This window comes from Rhinichthys klamathensis, unplaced genomic scaffold (genome assembly GCF_029890125.1).
Source record: "Rhinichthys klamathensis goyatoka isolate OS25496 unplaced genomic scaffold, OSU_Roscu_1.1 h1tg000033l_1, whole genome shotgun sequence".
NCBI classification, from domain to species: domain Eukaryota; kingdom Metazoa; phylum Chordata; class Actinopteri; order Cypriniformes; family Leuciscidae; genus Rhinichthys; species Rhinichthys klamathensis.
Window position 1 is genome coordinate 2,104,155 of NW_026606582.1, and position 18,594 is coordinate 2,122,748.

General features: G+C 40.2%; 1 protein-coding gene across 1 annotated transcript; it reads right to left on the bottom strand.

Moving 5' to 3' along the window:
* Window positions 1-1,200: 1,200 nt before the first annotated feature.
* amfra (autocrine motility factor receptor a) lies at window positions 1,201-17,507 on the bottom strand. Its single transcript, XM_056245739.1, has 13 exons — window positions 17,224-17,507; window positions 17,052-17,144; window positions 16,046-16,210; window positions 14,463-14,615; window positions 13,198-13,238; window positions 12,979-13,111; window positions 12,550-12,683; window positions 11,331-11,441; window positions 11,056-11,246; window positions 6,267-6,370; window positions 6,034-6,168; window positions 3,633-3,823; window positions 1,201-1,860 (listed from the first exon to the last, which is right to left on the bottom strand). The coding sequence occupies exons 1-13, from the start codon at window positions 17,476-17,478 to the stop codon at window positions 1,689-1,691; spliced, it is 1,878 nt and encodes a 625-aa protein (XP_056101714.1). The 5' UTR covers window positions 17,479-17,507; the 3' UTR covers window positions 1,201-1,688.
* Window positions 17,508-18,594: the final 1,087 nt, after the last annotated feature.

Genomic DNA, 18,594 nt, shown 5'->3' on the forward strand with positions numbered 1-18,594 from the left:
TTCCACTGTAGATTTGAGGCACAAATGAATGAATTGTGTACATAAAGCAATCCAATGCTTCCCTCTGGTTTCCAAGAACAGCACAAACTTCAACCAAATTACCTATAACTATCTGAATCAGTCCAGTGGATATTTCATTAATACATTTTATTTTTAAATACTGTTGAAAGGTGCATCTGTGCAACCAAAACATAAATAATCTATATGAACATGGTCATGACGATCACAATAACCAGCTTCAGGAAAGCAAATCACCAGGAGAGTCTTTAGGAAAGTTGATCAGGAAACAAAGAAGAACACAAACGGTCAGTGATTTCATGCATAGAAAAAGACTTCTACATGAAAGGTAAAACAAAAACAAAAAAAAACGACTTGTCAAAACGTCCATGTGACGATAAAAAGATTTGACAGAGTAGATTCACAGTGTAAAACATCAGAAACAATTCTGAAGACATGCTTCTTTTTTTCAGAATGACAAATGGGCTGGCTATATATATATATATATATACACACACACACATGAAATCAAATGTGTAAGTGACCATGGTAATGCTGTTTGGGATTATGGTTATTTAACCAAAGGCAAATGTGTATTAAAAGTCACACGCTATTACATGAAAAGCTTGTTCACTTCAAACTAAACATGCAAGATTGTGCCAATTCATCCTGTGAAAACACATTATAAATCCCGTGGGCCAGTAAAAGACAAGCATTTGTAGACATTAGTATCTTTAAAACCATTCAAATGCAAACAGAATAAAACGCTGACAACAAAAAGCTACAAAACTGACCTATTGACCATTGTGTACGCTGAACAACCCAATCAAATGGACAGTACTGAGCGTAGAAGCGCCATTTCAACGGTTTCATGAACATGAGGATAGGACATGTTGACCAGGCTTGCCCTGCTCTCCCCCGACTGAAGGCCCGATCAGAGTCAAAAGCAGACACACACAGTGGAGGAAACTCTTCCAACAGCACACGTTCACAATGTCAGATCCATTAAATATAAAGCATGTCTGTTTTGAATGACAACAAGAGAAACAAGATCATGTGACTAAACAAACGCCTCTTCTGACACACAGAGGTGTTTGTTGCCACACCAACGCAGGAGCAGACACTAGGATCTAGGAGACTCTAGGAGCCAGGGTGTAAGCACACGAGACAGCTCAAGATTGTCCCAAATCGACTTCAAAACACTAACCAGCAGCAGAATCGTGTGGATCTTTGCTGGCCAAAGAAAGAAACTGGAAATTCACAACCCTAGCATGCTATTAAGCATGACGCTCTAGACTGAGTCCAACTGTTAGTACGCAACATGATCCTGTTAAAGTCGTACAAAGATGCTTAAGAAATGCAGCATTCCAAAAGTAAAAAGAAATTCAAACTCGTGAAATCCTCTAATTAACGAGCAGCTGTCAAAGCCACACTTGTTCCGGTACGAAGATATTTAAAGTGATTCCGTCTATGGCAGACACATGAATAAAGTTACATGTGCCTTTTACTTTACGCTTACCAAAATTTGACTGGCGGGCCAACGGCACCGTATGTTATTCCAATGGACAATTGATTGACATGTTTGATGGGTACTTGTATAGTTGCATCTAGCACACATGTGCATTGATCAGCCAGAACATCTGTGACGGCACGGCTGTCCCACAGACGCATCATGCATGTTTCTGCTGGGCTCAGAACGGGGAAGGCTCGTGCCTCTGCATGCGTCGCTCCGCAGCGGCCGCCATCCTCCTGCGCCGCAGCGTCACGGAGTCCGAGTCCTCGTCCTCCATCGAGGGCATGGCGTCGTCGTTATCAGCAGAAGGAAACACATCTCCTTCATCTGGCTTTTTGTGAAGATAACGTCTAACAAAGAGAGAACACAGTGTCTTAAAAACTCAAACTAAATCGGACCCAAGCCAAACCCTTGGGGCATTCCCATTTATCATTCAAGTTTGCATACGCTAGGCGACTGTTCACCATCTCTAAAAATGAATGACTTCTGGTCTGTTATTTGTCAATGTAGAATTTGCCAAACTGAGCATTAGTCGTGTTAATATAAAAAACTTTGGTAGCACTTTATTTTACTGTCTTGTTTCGGATGTACATACTATATAATTACTGTAGTAATTACAATAACTGGGTTATAACTAGGTACTAGTCCTGAACCTAACCTTAACCCATGTAGTTACCTTACACTACCCGGTACTTTCTAGGTAAGTACACTGCAAGTACATTGGAAGTGCACGTACTGTAAAATAAAGTGCAACCATAACTTTTTGTGCGGATATACTGTATACTAGTGTTGTACTAAGGTTACGGTACCAGCTTTTCTTAAATACCAGTGGTACCGAAGTACCGGGTTAATCCGGTTCTTGGCGCGCTGTCCGAAAGGTGCACATCGAAGAAAGGAGGAAAGAGCCACATATGGAAATATTTTGAATTAGGCTAATGTCACGTTGCCATAAGGGGCCGTTCACATAGCGCATTTTTTGCGCGTGGAAATTCGTTATTTCAAATGTAGGCGCGCTCATAATAGAAGCGACGTGGCGCAGCGAGCTCGTCTTTCCAGGCGCGCCTCTGTTCATGATTGCATAGCGAGGACACGGGAGAGCGAGCGCTTGTGGAAAAAAGGAGAAAGCGGTGCGAACTGCGCTCTCCATGATGACGAGGAAGTATCATTAAAGAATTAATTGATTTCTAGCCCTTGCATTAGCTTTACTACTAGTTATATTTATGGAGACGAGAAATAAAAAGCTGCCCTGTACAGCTACAGGGTTCTCAAGTTTTGAAGACAGGCAAGAGTGACAGTTTTGGATTAAATAAAAGTACAGTTAAGTAAAATTAAACGTTTTATTTCCTGTATAGTTTGGTAACACTACAATACGATACCATTCATTAGCATTGCTTAATGCTCGTCTAACATCAAAACATTGAGTGAACAATACATTTTGACAACATTAATTAATGTTTGTGAATGTTATTTAATACAAACACTTGATTGTTCATGTTCGTTTACTTCATTCATTGTGCATTAAATAATGTTAACAAATAAAACTTTTGATTTTAAATGAACCCCAAGGAGAATAATTGCTACAGTATATAACTATTGTTTATTGTTAGGTCATTTTATCTAATGTTATCTAACAAATAAAATCTTGCAAAGTGTTTTTAATACTACAGTTTCCATCTTTGTAACCGTGATATACACTTTAATAATATATGTAAAATTTAATCTAAATTAAGCTTTGGTACCGAGAACCGTGGATTTTCACTGGTATTGGTACCGAATGCTGAAATTTTGGTACCGTGACAACACTACAGTATACGACCACCCATTTTCCCACTAAAACATTCTACAATAATTATTTAGTCTTATTAGCCCTAGAAAGCCTGAAAGTTTGTCTTTCAAACATACTGGTGGCCATTTGTTTAGTGTGAATATCACTACATTCATTATTCATTCATTTTATCATGCTGAATAAGCAGAGTGTAACAGCTGCTTCATGATCAATCTGATAGCTTTGTGCGGCTGGCACTAGGGGGCGAAACGCAAAACTCGTATGTGAATGTCAGAGACAGCGGAAAGGCAGCTTAACAGTTTGATGCGGACCGGAGCACAGCAGGACGAGCCTCACCTGCGCGCTCTCAGGAGCAGCTCATCCTTCCTCTGCATGAGCATCCTCTGTCTTTCATCCGCAGACTTGGAGAAGCGGCTCCCGCGAACCTCGAAGTCTTGCGGCTCAGGGGCCGCGACCTCGGACCCGCTGCTGGCCCCCGCTGACTCGTCAGGACCAGTGTTCCCCTGCAGGGGTGCGCGCTCCACAGACTGGAGGAGGTACAGGGAGACAGGAACACACTCTTAACAGAGCACTTTTTCTACACAGGTCAGCATAGATCAACAGGAGACTGGAAGGAGAATGAACCAGGACAGGCTCCAACACACTGGGTTTTGTTCATGAAACCCCAACAGAATTAATTTAGTAAATTGTTCGTTCTGACGGGAATGTTCAGATTCATGAAAGTGTCTGTATTTTTACAGGTAAAATCTGTACAGTTTTGTAGTTGGTACAAACAAATATTTGGTGTTCCTTTAGGTAAACACACAATTTTACCATAATAATGTATGATAACTAAATTAATTAACCAACCAATAAGCTAAATGTGAAAATTATTCAGAATCATGAAGATTCATCAATGTCTCGAAATCATTAACATACACATTAGGCTTGCTACGATAGTCGGTGTTACTGGTGTTCAGAAGCAACACGGGTTACATCTCTTGCCCACCGCGGCACTGTCGGTTTGATTTATAAAATCATTTAGTTCAGTTAGAGAACAGACACTATTACACTGAAAATAAGGCCGCACAGATCAGCAACAGGAGTCAGGTTTCATTAATCACGAGAGTGAGGATCCGACTGACAAGCTGATGCGGAATATTTGGTGTCAAAGCGAAATGTAAAAGCGCCCATTTAAAGCTACACTGTGTAACTTTTTTAGTTTATTCTTAGCTAAAAACACTTAGTTCTTTCAAAAATATATGTGCTCATTAATGTATATTTACTTTGTTCAAGTAATAAAGTATTCTCGTGAGTGTATAATATGCCATTCAAAATACATACGGGTAAGGGGTTCTAATGTTGGTCGCCATGTTGAAAGTACATTAGCCAAAGAGGGACATACCCGTTAATTCAAGCTTCGCCTTTTGCGTTTTAACACTCGACGGCACCGTGTCGAATGTCAAGAGGGGGATTGCTTGAGACTGATATATAAAAACCTGAAAGCCTTTTTGAAAGTATAATATAGCCTACAATATAAACTTTGCCTTACGCTAATGATGTCGTACAACATACAGAATAACGATAGCACTGATAAAAGTTACTTTACTAAGATTAGCTTGCATTCGTCTGGGAACCTGATAACTGATGTTAGCAATGAAATGGTAAAAAAAAATAACGAAAACATAAAACTATTATTCATTTTACATAGATGTCATAACCTATATGTTACCTGACAAATTAAATTACTGCAAATTATAATAGTTTTCTAAAATAACCTCATCACTTGAAGGAACACTCATGGACGAGGTCGAACTGGAAGCCATGTTAATCTTGGACTACATTGGCCACTGTAGGAGTTAAAACGAAATGGCAATTGAGAGGAACAGAAACTAATATTCACTGGATGGTCATTTACCTTTTCACCGCTAGATGGGGGTAAAAATCACACAGTGTAGCTTTAAGCGAATTTGTCATTGCACTGTTTTGTTGTTGTGTTTTTCATTAAGAATAATAGGCTAATGCACTAACCATTCAAGTAATCCGCCCCGAATTGGCGCTAATTTGAAAACGAAACCAAAACGTGCACGGCCACACGAGCAGAATAGAGCGAGCATTTTCAGTTTATTCCTATGGAAAAATTCTCGCTCTGTTCCGCTCCCATTGACATGTGTGGCCGTGCACGTTTTGGTCTCGTTTTCAAATTAGCACCAATTCAGGGCACAAAAACCAAACAGTGCTGCTCCGCACCATTATGAATGCCCGTGCAAACGCATGCATTTTACTTACATTAGCGATTTAAAAGCCCCCGCCGCCGGTGATACCGGTATTACTGGTGTTGTCACACGTCGATTAACCGGTGGGAAAACATCCTCACCGTCACATCCCTAATACACACATTTAACTATCAAATCTGAGGTTCACAAATCGTTTGTGAATCTGGAGGAGGGTTTTTGCAGAGATCAATTTCTGGAGTATATTTCTTTGAATTTACTTGTTTATTTACAAAGGTCCATTGTGAGCACATGGTTCCCTTAACTGATTTTTTTTTGTCATTCAACAATTTTGAAATAGTCATTGTTTTTTTAATTCAGTTTGGTGATGCTAGTGGTGCAGAAATGACTTCCCTTTCAGCAATGTGGAGCAAGAGTTTGGGCCGGTGAGATTTTAGCGCTGATGGAGCGACCCAGTACGAAATGCAAACAACATGATTTCAGCCCGTGATATGCCTCTTCTGTTAGCGGTGCGCCCTCCTCACCTGTGTGGGGAACGGCACCTGTATCCGGCCCTCCAGGATGTTATCAGTGGTGACCTCTACAGAGCGTGTGAGCTGCAAATCCTGCAGGATCAGATGATAAGGGACTTGTGGAAACATTTCCTGGATCTGATGGGCCTGACAAATTCAAGGAAAAGCAGGTTAATAACGTGGCAACTTGTGTAAAACTGATGAGGCTGCTGGTGAGCATGTGTGACGCCAGCTGAGGGACTCACCATGGCATTGAGCTGGGAGTTGTTGGCTTGTGCGATGCCCAGGATGTTGGTGGTGTGCATGACCTCCACTGAGAAACTCGGCAGCCAGCTGGCAATGCGGGACCCTGGGGGCGAACCAGCCGAGATTTATACATTCAGATGATGATTTCACGATGATGAGTGTCAATGAATCATTCATTCAATGTGGCCTTGTTTCGAACCATTTTCGTTGGCGAAATGGATTAAAAAAAGTCTAAAATGTCATTTAAGTCACTTAATATTAACTTTCTTGTTTATTGAACTGTTGTATAAAAGAAATATCACATTTGTAATCGTACTGATATTTGGAGAAAAAAAATGGTACTCCTCATGTATTTTTTGTGTAATTAATTAACGCGTTAAAGTCTGTAATTAATTAATCTTAATTAACGCGTTAAAGTCCCGGCCCTAATAACTATATTAAATGATAAATATAAAGGGCCGGGACTCGATTAAAAAAATTAATCTAATTAATTAGAGGCTTTGTAATTAATTAATCGAAATTAATCGCATTTTAATTGCATAAATATTTGACCTGAGAACAGGGAGAAGTAATTATTTTTACATGGATTTTTAGCATACCATTGAATAATGACTGAATACATAAGCTTAAGCAACAAAATATTGTTTATTTTTGTTCAACCAAGTCCAGCAGACCAGTGCAATTTTTACCATTAAGTGTAGCAATAGCATATTGCTACACTAAGTTACACTAATAGCAATAGCAAATTATTTCTTGTTGCATAGCTTGCACACAGCATGCTCTTATCAGACTGATCTCATGAAATGGCGTATGTATTTCCATTTTTGGCGTGCTATCAACACGCATAATCGCTTTTCAGCGTGTTTATCAACGCCGTTGACTTAACGTACATTACTGTATATTAGTGATCGACCGATATATCGGCCAGCCGATATATCGGGCCGATATTTGCGGTTTTTACGTGTATCGGAATCGGCCGATACGCGGCTGCTGCGTTCGCCGATAGTTTTTTCCCGGCATTATTTATAGACAGGCGTCCACAGGCAGCTCTGTGCTGCTGGAGACGCTGCAGTTCACGTGCAGACCCTGCACTGCCCCTCCCCCACTAGCAGAGTGCAACCTGCGCTTCAAGATAACGGTAACTTTTAAACTTTCAAAGCATCTTTTAACTGTTTGACTGCTGAAATATTGTCAAACACTTTGAAAATGGAAACACGTTGCTCTATAACTGTTATGTGGTTGCAACTATATAGCTAAGCAAGTTTGTGGGTCCAAATGGAAAACGCGAATGACTCGTCTATAAAACTGCTTGCTTGCCATTGTATTTAGGGAGCTGCAAATAGCTGTAGGCTATCCGATCAGTATGCATTAGGGCTGTCAATGAATATTCTAAATACGAATATATATTCGAATAGTTTCAAAAAACTGAATTTTGAAGGTGAAAATTAATATTCGAATGTGGAAAAACACGCCCGCGGTAGCAGACTAACGTTACCACAGCACAGCTCGCTCGGAGCGCTCAGTGTCGGTTCTATGTACTGTGAAACTTCAATTAATGTATTTGTTTCAATCACTGAATGAAGCCTGCTGTATACCTTAAATTGCTTGCACAAAACTCTTGATCAGCACTCAACATTTGTTTGTTGTTGTTCATTTAACCCGGCATGCGCGGAGAGCGTGAGGGTGAGTGCGAGAGAGAGAGAGAGAGTGCGCCTGCGAGTCCGGGCGAGCCAGAGTGAGCTCTGCGGTCTTGGCCATTAGTTGATTTACTCGTTTTTTTTTGTAGTAATACGTTGTCAAATATGTTTAAACTCAAATAAGCTACTTAATACTAGTAGTTATGTCTCTTTGTATTAATTTGTCCTGTTATTGACGTAATGCGCGTCATTGACCAAATGCACGACGATATGTTCAAATATGTTTTTTTGAAGGGAATATACAAACGCCATTTGAGCAATTTTGACAGCCCTAGTATGCGTAAGGTAGCTGTTACGAACACTGGTCATAGGATTAAGTAATACCAACGTTGTTCCGTGCTTTTTGTGGAAGATTTATTCAGCGACCACCTGGCTGAGGTTTGGACGCGTGTGGTGTGTGTGTCTCCCTCGCAGTGATATTAGAGACTAGACATGCTCATTTTATTTTATGTAGAAAAATTTAAACCATGGCAGTAAATAGTTCGTTACTTTTAAAATGAAGTACAGTGTGCACTGTGCACTTTATTATGCTGGTTGCTACTGTGTGCAATAGTGTAATTATTTTATTTATGCTTAAATATTTATTTTCAGCAGTGAACTTTTTTTTGTTCTACCTCATGTTTTTAATATTTGTTAAATATTGTTTATCTACTTGTTCTTGTTCTACCTCACATGTTTTTACTATTCGTTAAATATTGATTTTTTTCGTTAAATAAATGTTACTTTTATTAAATTGAGACCTGTAACATTTTTTAACATCATGTCATTTTTATGATGTAAATTGAGGGAGCAAAATGTATCGGCTCCAAATATCGGCTCAAGAAAATCGGCAGCCCGTATCGGTCATCGGCTAAGGCTGATGGGAAAAAAATCGGTATCGGTATCGGCACTAAAAAATCCATATCGGTCGATCCCTACTGTATATATAAAAAATGTATGACCTACCCCAACCCCGTCCCTAAACCTACCCGTCACTGGGGTTAATACCATTTATGAATCTTCCCCTACCATCCTAGGGAAAAAATATCGCTCCCAAGATGTAGATCTAGATTTTGCTTCGTTTCGCTCGGACATTTAACGGCGTACACATACACGCAAAAGATGACGGTTCGTTTCGGCGTGGACATACACGCGGATAGCTCAAAATGCGTATAGATAACACGCCACTTGACTTGAAAGTGTCAAGTGGCGCTTTTGTTATAAATGAAGTCTGCTTCATTTATAACAAAATGTCCCATCCACGAGGCCAACCAAAGCGGTTTCGTCAGCTTCTTCGTTCATGTTCACTGTGGTTTGTTGTATAGACTGTAAAAGGTTTGTTGTTGTCTGAAGTCATCATGAACGCTAGTTGGTGCTCCATTATAATCGGTCCGCCGAAACTCATCCAGTGAGAAACGTTCCGCGGTGCAAAAATAAGTGTTTAACGTGTTATTTTTTGTGTAATTAATTAACGCGTTAAAGTCTGTAATTAATTAATCTTAATTAACGCGTTAAAGTCCCGGCCCTAATAACTATATTAAATGATAAATATAAAAACATTTTCCCCTTATCTTGAATTTTGGGGGCATTATAAATGCATTTTAATAGAGTAAATCACACAGTGAAAGTGCACACGCACTAGTCTAACCCACTAGACTACATCACGTAGTGTACCCTCACGGGGTGTGTTTTTGCAAAGTGTGCTCAATGTCAGATCGCATATCGTTAAAACAACAATTACAATATTATCGTAACCCATATACACTCACCGGCCACTTTATTAGGTACACCTGTCCAACTGCTCGTTAACACTTAATTTCTAAGCAGCCAATCACATGGCGGCAACTCAGTGCATTTAGGCATGTAGACATGGTCAAGACAATCTCCTGCAGTTCAAACCGAGCATCAGTATGGGGAAGAAAGGTGATTTGAGTGACTTTGAACGTGGCATGATTGTTGGTGCCAGAAGGGCTGGTCTGAGTATTTCAGAAACTGCTAATCTACTGGGATTTTCACGCACAACCATCTCTAGGGTTTACAGAGAATGGTCCGAAAAAGAAAAAACATCCAGTGAGCGGCAGTTCTGTGGGCGGAAATGCCTTGTTGATGCCAGAGGTCAGAGGAGAATGGCCAGACTGGTTCGAGCTGATAGAAGGGCAACAGTGACTGAAATAACCACTCGTTACAACCGAGGTATGCAGCAAAGCATTTGTGAAGCCACAACACGCACAACCTTGAGGCGGATGGGCTACAACAGCAGAAGACTCCACCGGGTACCACTCATCTCCACTACAAATAGGAAAAAGAGGCTACAATTTGCAAGAGCTCACCAAAATTGAACAGTTGAAGACTGGAAAAATGTTGCCTGGTCTGATGAGTCTCGATTTCTGTTGAGACATTCAGATGTTAGAGTCAGAATTTGGCGTAAACAGAATGAGAACATGGAACCATCATGCCTTGTTACCACTGTGCAGGCTGGTGGTGGTGGTGTAATGGTGTGGGGGATGTTTTCCTGGCACACTTTAGGCCCCTTAGTGCCAATTGGGCATCGTTTAAATGCCACGGCCTACCTGAGCATTGTTTCTGACCATGTCCATCCCTTTATGGCCACCATGTACCCATCCTCTGATGGCTACTTCCACCATGTCACAAAGCTCTAATCATTTCAAATTGGTTTCTTGAACATGACAATGAGTTCACTGTACTAAAATGGCCTCCACAGTCACCAGATCTCAACCCAATAGAGCATCTTTGGGATGTGGTGGAACGGGAGATTCGCATCATGGATGTGCAGCCGACAAATCTGCGGCAACTGTGTGATGCCATCATGTCAATATGGACCAAACTCCCTGAGGAATGCTTCCAGCACCTTGTTGAATCTATGCCACGAAGAATTGAGGCAGTTCTGAAGGCAAAAGGGGGTCCAACCCGTTACTAGCATGGGGTACCTAATAAAGTGGCCGGTGAGTGTATATCGCACACCCCCTAGTGCTAAATAGGCATTATGGAAGTGAATGATAGGAATATGATATAGATTTGAAAGAGTGATTTCTACAGCTTCCTCTCAGCAAATGGTCTGGATTCTGCATGATTATGTAAAGAGAGGCCTCACCATCGAAGTGGAAGAAGTGATTGTGCTGGTTGATGTGTGGTCGGGCCTCTGCTCCTGGCCCAGCGGGCATGTTCTCATCCAGCACCTCCCTCTGGCCCTCCTCTCGCTCTCTCACGCCTTCACTGATGTTCAGAGACATGCGGCACGTGGGACAGGACGTGTCCTGCTCCAGCCAAGAGCGCAGACACGAACTGGACATAAACAAGAAATGGTCAATTGACAATGTTTCAACTGTTAGAACAAGAGAGCGCTGGCAACATCTGGTTACGGCTCACTTGTGGAAGAGATGTCCACAGGGCAGCTTGCGCGCGGTAGTCATTGAATCCCAGCAGATCGCACAATCATCGTTATTAGCCAACAGCTCTTCAGGCGTTGCCACAGCAAACCTGCACACACACAGGGAGACGTTTCATGTCAGCACACAAGCTCTGCTTTCCATCAGCCAATGCAGCAGGCTGATTCATAACACACATCCAATAACACATTCAAACATTTGATGCACACGAAGACTATTTATTGTGTTCATGTTGTATTGCAAAACATTGTATTGCTGTTTGGTGGAAAGGGGAGGTTTAAGAGTGGGTTAAGGTGTCAGTGAAGAGTACAGTAAAAACAGAAAAATACAGTAAAACAGTAATATTTGTGAATATATTTTGAAATGTAATTTTATTTATTTCTGTGATCAAAGCTGAATTTTCAGCATCATTACTCCAGTCTTCAGGGTCACATGATCCTTCAGAAATCACTTTAATATGATGATATGTGAATCTTATGATGCAATCTTTTTGCTACTTAATATTTTTGCAGAAACGATTATATAATTTAAGCCCCTCAGGATTCTTTGATGAACAGAAAGTTCAAAATAACAATTCATTTGAAATATTATTTGTAAGAATGTAAAGGTCTTTATTGGCACTTTTGATGAATTTAATGTGTCCTTGCTGAATAAAAGTATTAATTTCTTTAAAAAAAAAAAAGTACAGATCCCAAACTTTTGCTTTTACTTTTTAAATAATGAAATTGATTTATTGTTGCTGTTATTTACACATAATTATATAATCAATTACAATAACAATTATTTCCAATTTATAAACTGTTATTAAGTTACAACAATAAGATTCACTTTAAATGTGTGTGTGTGTGTGTGTGGGGGGGTGCTTAGCTGACATTAAAAAAAAAATACAACAATAATGTTATTGGTCCACAAGAAGGCTTTGTCTTCTTTACTTATGCAAAATCTAATATCATTCTTTTTTTAATTTTGGAGTTTTTGTGAGATTCGCACTGTTTTCCTTCTTAACTATATTAATGTAAATAAGCAGTCATTTTACAAACTCATTAAAGGTAAAATCTCTTTTCAAGGGCACAATGCTGATAGCTCACGCAACTTCTGGTTACCAGCCCTGAGCTTTGCCATACTTTAGCATCTTTACTTCGATGTTGTGCTTATAATTCAAAGCCTGTAGAAATGCATATTTTAATAAGTCAGCTCACCTGGATTCCATATTGTCAATAACACGCAAGTAGTTTTTGTGGCGGCGAATCCTTCGCTGCACCTCGTGGAAGAGATACCGCAGTTGCATAAAGATCACAAGACTAGCCATGGACAACCAGATGTTTCCAAAGAGCTGCGAGGGAGTGAACAACAACAATACATGATCATAAAGGTACTGGGATTTATTCAAAAACTCTCAAACACAGACGCGAGAAGAGAAAGAAATCGTGTAACGCCACTGGTATTCACTTGGGGAAGTTTGTGACATCCGACAGGCCGCAAACATGTGAAATCAGGAACATAATTGTAAGCATCTTCTTACTGATCAGTGAACATTATGTTAAACAGTCTCAATAAGAGTCCAATCAGACCGTATTCATCCATCACTGTGAGCCAGTCACATGACCGCTACACAGCGCTGAGCTCACCAGCATATGGATGTGATGCATCAGGTCCAGGCAGAGGATGGCCAACTCCATGATGAAGTCAGTGTAGTAGATGTATGAGCTCTTGTTCTCCCAGGTGCCCTCGTGGTTCAGGTCCCACAGGTGAATGGAGTACCTGTACATAACAGATCAAAACCTTCAGATTCATGCTTCTGCTAATCACATTTAGCAAAGCTGATGGCTTTCTTCACACACACACACCGTATGATGACGTGTCCTGTGCGTACGGTCACCAGCAAACACTGCAGGACAGGAGACAAGGCTTAGGGTTACTTCAAGTCGCCATAATATCAAAATAGACAATTTTTTATAGATAATTGCAGTATTCAGGGCTTGACATTAACACCCGCCAACCTGCCAAATGTGTGTGTGTTTCAGCAGTGGCGTGTAACGCAGTCACTCCTGCTTTTTATTAATTATTAATTTTATATATAATAATTTTTTTAATTGTAGTCTATAAAAAAGACATCCGAAAAAACAAACTGATTAAATGTAAACTAAGAGCAATGTAGCGTTGTCAAAAATATTAATTTTTTGATACTGAAATATCTGAATCTGATACTGAAATATCATGAGCTCTCATGATCTCTCCGACAGCGAGTGCCACAAACCCGCCTCCTCTCACTCACTTGCTCCGGATGAATATTGTTGCTGTTACAGGGCTTGAATTTCGGCGTGGGATTGCAAGTATTGCGCATAATTACACTCACTCCTGCAGACTTTGAGTTCACACCCAAAGTATGCACACAAAGCGGCATCTCAGCACTAAATGTAGTTATTTTCCACTGCTTATTGGGCTGAAACTGTCAAACACACACAAAATGCCGGTCTTGGCAAGTATTCACATAAACCCAGTCAGTTGTGTTTTAAGTGACCAGTTGAGAAAGAAAGCGCATGTGTAACAGTATAATGGATCAGTGCGATAGGTCTTAAAGTGACAGCAGCCTAATAATCCTGCTGCCAAATTGAGATAATATTAAAGAAATCTATATGGCAGTTTTTCCTCAAGGTATCGATGTTGTAGCCAGTGAAAACGTTGATTAAATGCTAAATAACTATAGAAAACTACTAGCCACAGTGGCTGGTAAGCAAAATATTTAATGTCAAGCCCTGGTAGTATTTATTATTGCACATCATTATTGTTTTGTAAAGTTAATGTGCCGTTTTAACATTTAATCTTTATTCAAATCAATTAGCGGGACAACCTGTTACTCACATGAGATTAGCAATAGCAAACATCAAACCAATTCCCCATGGACAAAATCAAGTCTACAGTCATTGCTAAATCTACATACTTTTTTTTCTTGTTTAAAAAACAAAACAAAAAAAACATTATATATATATACCATAGACCATCGTGACTTCTGTGTCATGCCTACTTTCAGAATGTAGAGAAAGAGGGAAAAACTAAAGAAAAGAGGGACTGTACTCTTCAGTCGCTACAGAGGATTGTAGAGTTCTCTCACCTCCGCTGCCATGAAGGCCACAGTGTGCATGCCGTGAAGATGCCCGACTACAGCGCAGAGCACAGCCAGACCCCCACAGCACAGCAGCACAGACACCAGCAGAGACAGCACGCGCACGTGACTGCCCATCGGGGTCGTGGGAGAGAACGAGAGCTGGCGGGGGCAAACAACAGTATATCAGCAACTCTGCCCAGAGAGGACGAGGTGAAGGAAGTAGGGAATGAGAGAAGGATGGAGAGATGCAAGAACAAACAATAGGAAGGAAGGGATGAAGTAAATAAGAGTGATGGAAGGAAATTAGAGCAGAGGAAGGAAGGAAAAAGGAAGAAAGTAAGGAAGGTAGGGAGTAAATAAGAATGTAAAATAAAGGAAACATGAAGGAATGAAGGTAGGAAGGAAGGGTGGAGCAAGGAGAGAGGGAAAGAAGCAAGAAAAAGAAGGGAAATAAGGAAGAAAGTAGGAAGGACAGAAACAAAGGAAGCAAGGAAGAAAGTAAATAAGAGCAGAGGAAATAGAGAGAGAAGGAAGGAAGGAACTAAGAACAGAGGAAAGAGAGAGAAGGAAGGAAGTAGGGAAGGAAGGAAGGGAGTAAATAAGAGCAGAGGAAAGAGAGAGAGAAGGAAGGAAGGGAGTAAATAAGAGCAGAGGAAAGAGAGAGAGAAGGAAGGAAGGGAGTAAATAAGAGCAGAGGAAAGAGAGAGAGAAGGAAGGAAGGGAGTAAATAAGAGCAGAGGAAAGAGAGAGAGAAGGAAGGAAGGGAGTAAATAAGAGCAGAGGAAAGAGAGAGAGAAGGAAGGAAGTAGGGAAGGAAGGAAGGGAGTAAATAAGAGCAGAGGAAAGAGAGAGAAGGAAGGAAGTAGGGAAGGAAGGAAGTAGGGAAGGAAGGAAGGGAGTAAATAAGAGCAGAGGAAAGAGAGAGAGAAGGAAGGAAGGAAGTAGGGAAGGAAGGAAGGGAGTAAATAAGAGCAGAGGAAAGAGAGAGAGAAGGAAGGAAGGAAGTAGGGAAGGAAGGAAGGGAGTAAATAAGAGCAGAGGAAAGAGAGAGAAGGAAGGAAGTAGGGAAGGAAGGAAGGGAGTAAATAAGAGCAGAGGAAAGAGAGAGAGAAGGAAGGAAGGAAGTAGGGAAGGAAGGAAGGGAGTAAATAAGAGCAGAGGAAAGAGAGAGAGAGAAGGAAGGAAGGAAGGATAAATTAAATAAGTAAGAAACATAGGAAGGAAGGAAACGAGTGAAGCAAGGCAGAAAGAGAAATAAGGAAGAAAGGAAGGAAGGGAGTAAATAAGAACTGAAAAGGAAGGAGGTAAGGAAGAAAGGAAGTAGGAAAGGTAGGTAGGTAATTAACCCAATTAATATTTACATACAATACAAATATACATAAATGTCTTAATTATACTCAGATTCTCCAACAAATATCTTACTATTACAATGACATATCTTTTGGATTATATTGGCGGTTAAAGCAAATGTTCATCAAAACACTCCCTGCCTGAATGATGCAGTGTAAAGTAAAGAGTACATGAATGAAGGAGTCTAACGGCACTACTAGAGATCTCTGAACACCAGTGTGTGTTGATGTGGTTCTCACGTATTCAAAGCGGTCTTTGCAGAGCTGCACCATCAGATGCAGGAAGATGAGCATGGAGAACCACAGACACCACAGCACCACCTCCTCCACCCGCTGCACGTTCAGCACGCCGAAGATGAAGATGAACTTGTAGAAGATGAAGTTCCAGAACTTATCTTTCAGATGCTGGTCAACAGAGAAGAGCCCCATCAGAACATGAGCACAGAACACACTGCTGAAATCATTTCTTTTTCTTTCTTTTTTTTGATCAATTTGATCAAAAACAGAGCAAAAAATAGTAATACTGTGAAGTATTATTACAATTTAAAATGACTGTTTTCTGTGTGAATATAATGTCAAATGTAATTTATTCCTGTGAGTTTTCAGCATCATTACTCCAGTCTTCAGTGTCACATGATCCTTCAGAAATCACTCTAATATGATGCTCAAGAAACATTTATTATTTATTATCAATGTTGAAAACAGTTTTTATTTTTTGTGAAAACTGTGTGGAATATCTGTGGAATCAGATTTGATGAATACAAAGTTAAAAGAAAAGCATTTATTTGAAATAGACATTTCTGCAACATGATCAAAGCCTTTACTGTCCCTTTTCAAAAATATATATATACATTTCTGACCTCAAACATTTGAACGGCATTTTTACAGTCATCTGTTAATAACTACGCCACTGCTTTGAATGGTTATCTTCCCCTTTTCAAAATCTACCAACATATTTTTTATTACTACCATATTATGAATAATAAACTTGTTTGAATATGTAAATACTAAAATGATATCCATTCAACTCTCCAGATATTGGTTTTGACATACAACAAAACGACATTTCATCACAGAAAATGACCTTAAAGTAAGTAAAACCATGATATGACCTATATTTTTGGAACTGACAAAAGAACTCAAGTTGTCGAGGATGTTTGTTATGCAGATCTTCCTCATATAAGCGTCGCAGCAAAGGCTGGCTGTGTGTGTATTGCCTGATACAGTAGATGTGGAGGATCCCTACCTGTTTCTCACTGACTCTCAGCGGGCCGAACACAATGCACTGGATCACTTTAGCGATCAACATGAGGATGCAGCACGCCGTGTTCACCATCACCTGTGGGAAAACGACAGCTTCTTTAAAATAAAAACATCCTCACTCAACACTGGTGTGTTTTGAAGCTAGTCCCACATACCCAGACAAACAGGCTGTCCGTGATGAGATACACAAGCACACTGGTGGCCATGTTCCCCAAGTTCTCCAGCGGATCCAGCTTGATCTCCTCCTCATCAGGGCCGCTGTGTGGGTCTCCAGCCAGAGGAGAGGAGTCCTCTGAGTCTCTGACCGAGCTGTAGGCACTCAGGATGGTCCCAGCCAGCAGAACAGTGCTCAGGGCAGTGTATGTGTGTAAGCTGGGCCAGGGGAAGCGCTCCAGAAACAGCAGAGGCATCCTGACTGACTGATGCTCCTCTCGGGTCGCACTGCAGGCTTAAACAGCGTTCCTCTGCGCGGTCTGCTTACTGGGAGTCCAGGGGGAACCACTGTCCTTTTACAGATCACAGGCGTATTTAAAATCCTCTTAAAAACAAACACTTATCAGGATTCAGGCCTGTTTTCACCTGAGAGTCCAAATGCAGTCTGACAGATCTTAGGACACGTAACGTTAGACACAACACGCAACAGACTCTAAAGCTAGAATTAAATACAATATATATTGTTATATGGTATGTTTAAACCCCATTCCGTCGAATAAAATGCTAAATGTTTATAATTCGTTAAAATAAATGTTAATATTTCCAGAACAGTTGATTATTTCACAACATTAGCATGGAAGCTAATCTGCTTCAGCTACGTATTGATTAGAACAGGACTAACAGTTTGATAAACTCGTCAGACAGTCTTTAAATCTGACCCGTGATGCTCGACGATCTGTCTGACATCTTCTAGCTTGAAATAAAACTGTGAAATGTCATGTTTAGATCAGTTTCTCTGTCTGTTTCTGGCACTTTCTATCCCTCATACCTGTTTCCGCTGCCTTAGACGTCACCCTGTGAACTTCCGGTGCTTATGTGACGACAGGCGGGGCCTCCCGGGTAAACAACAATTAAATATTTAAATAGTACCCAGCTATGACTAAAAGCCATATTACCCTAACAAAACATTACCATGATAACCACAGATTCAGTCAAAAATAGTATATTATTGTAATTATTATCACAGTTATTGGTTCTAAAATAGGCTACTTGTTTACACCTCACACAAACTATGGAAACTCGTAATAGGGCTGAATAAATTAAAATTAAAATTAAAATGTGGAATTTATTAATTTTATTTAAAAAATTTGGATACTTTAACTTTAAATATTTGTTTTAAACCTTTCAAACAAACAAACAAGGTGAATGTATAGGCTACCAATTAATATTATTCACAGTTTCAATTCAAGCATATTTCTTGGAGTTCATGAAGATTGTCACAAAATCTCTTTTATGTTCAGTAAAAATTCATAAATACAAAGACATTTCAAAAGCTTATCAAGCAATGGGAAAGTTATGGTAAAATATCTCTA

What these genes read in the sequence shown, in the direction of transcription:
- amfra (XM_056245739.1), bottom strand. Translation starts at nt 17,478, where the DNA reads ATGCCTCTGCTGTTTCTGGAGCGCTTCCCCTGGCCCAGCTTACACACA. An exon ending in CGGACAGCCTGTTTGTCTGG is followed by an intron (nt 17,145 to 17,223) that starts GTATGTGGGACT and finishes GTTTTCCCACAG; the next exon opens with GTGATGGTGAACACGGCGTG. An exon ending in CTGCTCCTGAGAGCGCGCAG is followed by an intron (nt 1,861 to 3,632) that starts GTGAGGCTCGTC and finishes TCTCTTTGTTAG; the next exon opens with ACGTTATCTTCACAAAAAGC.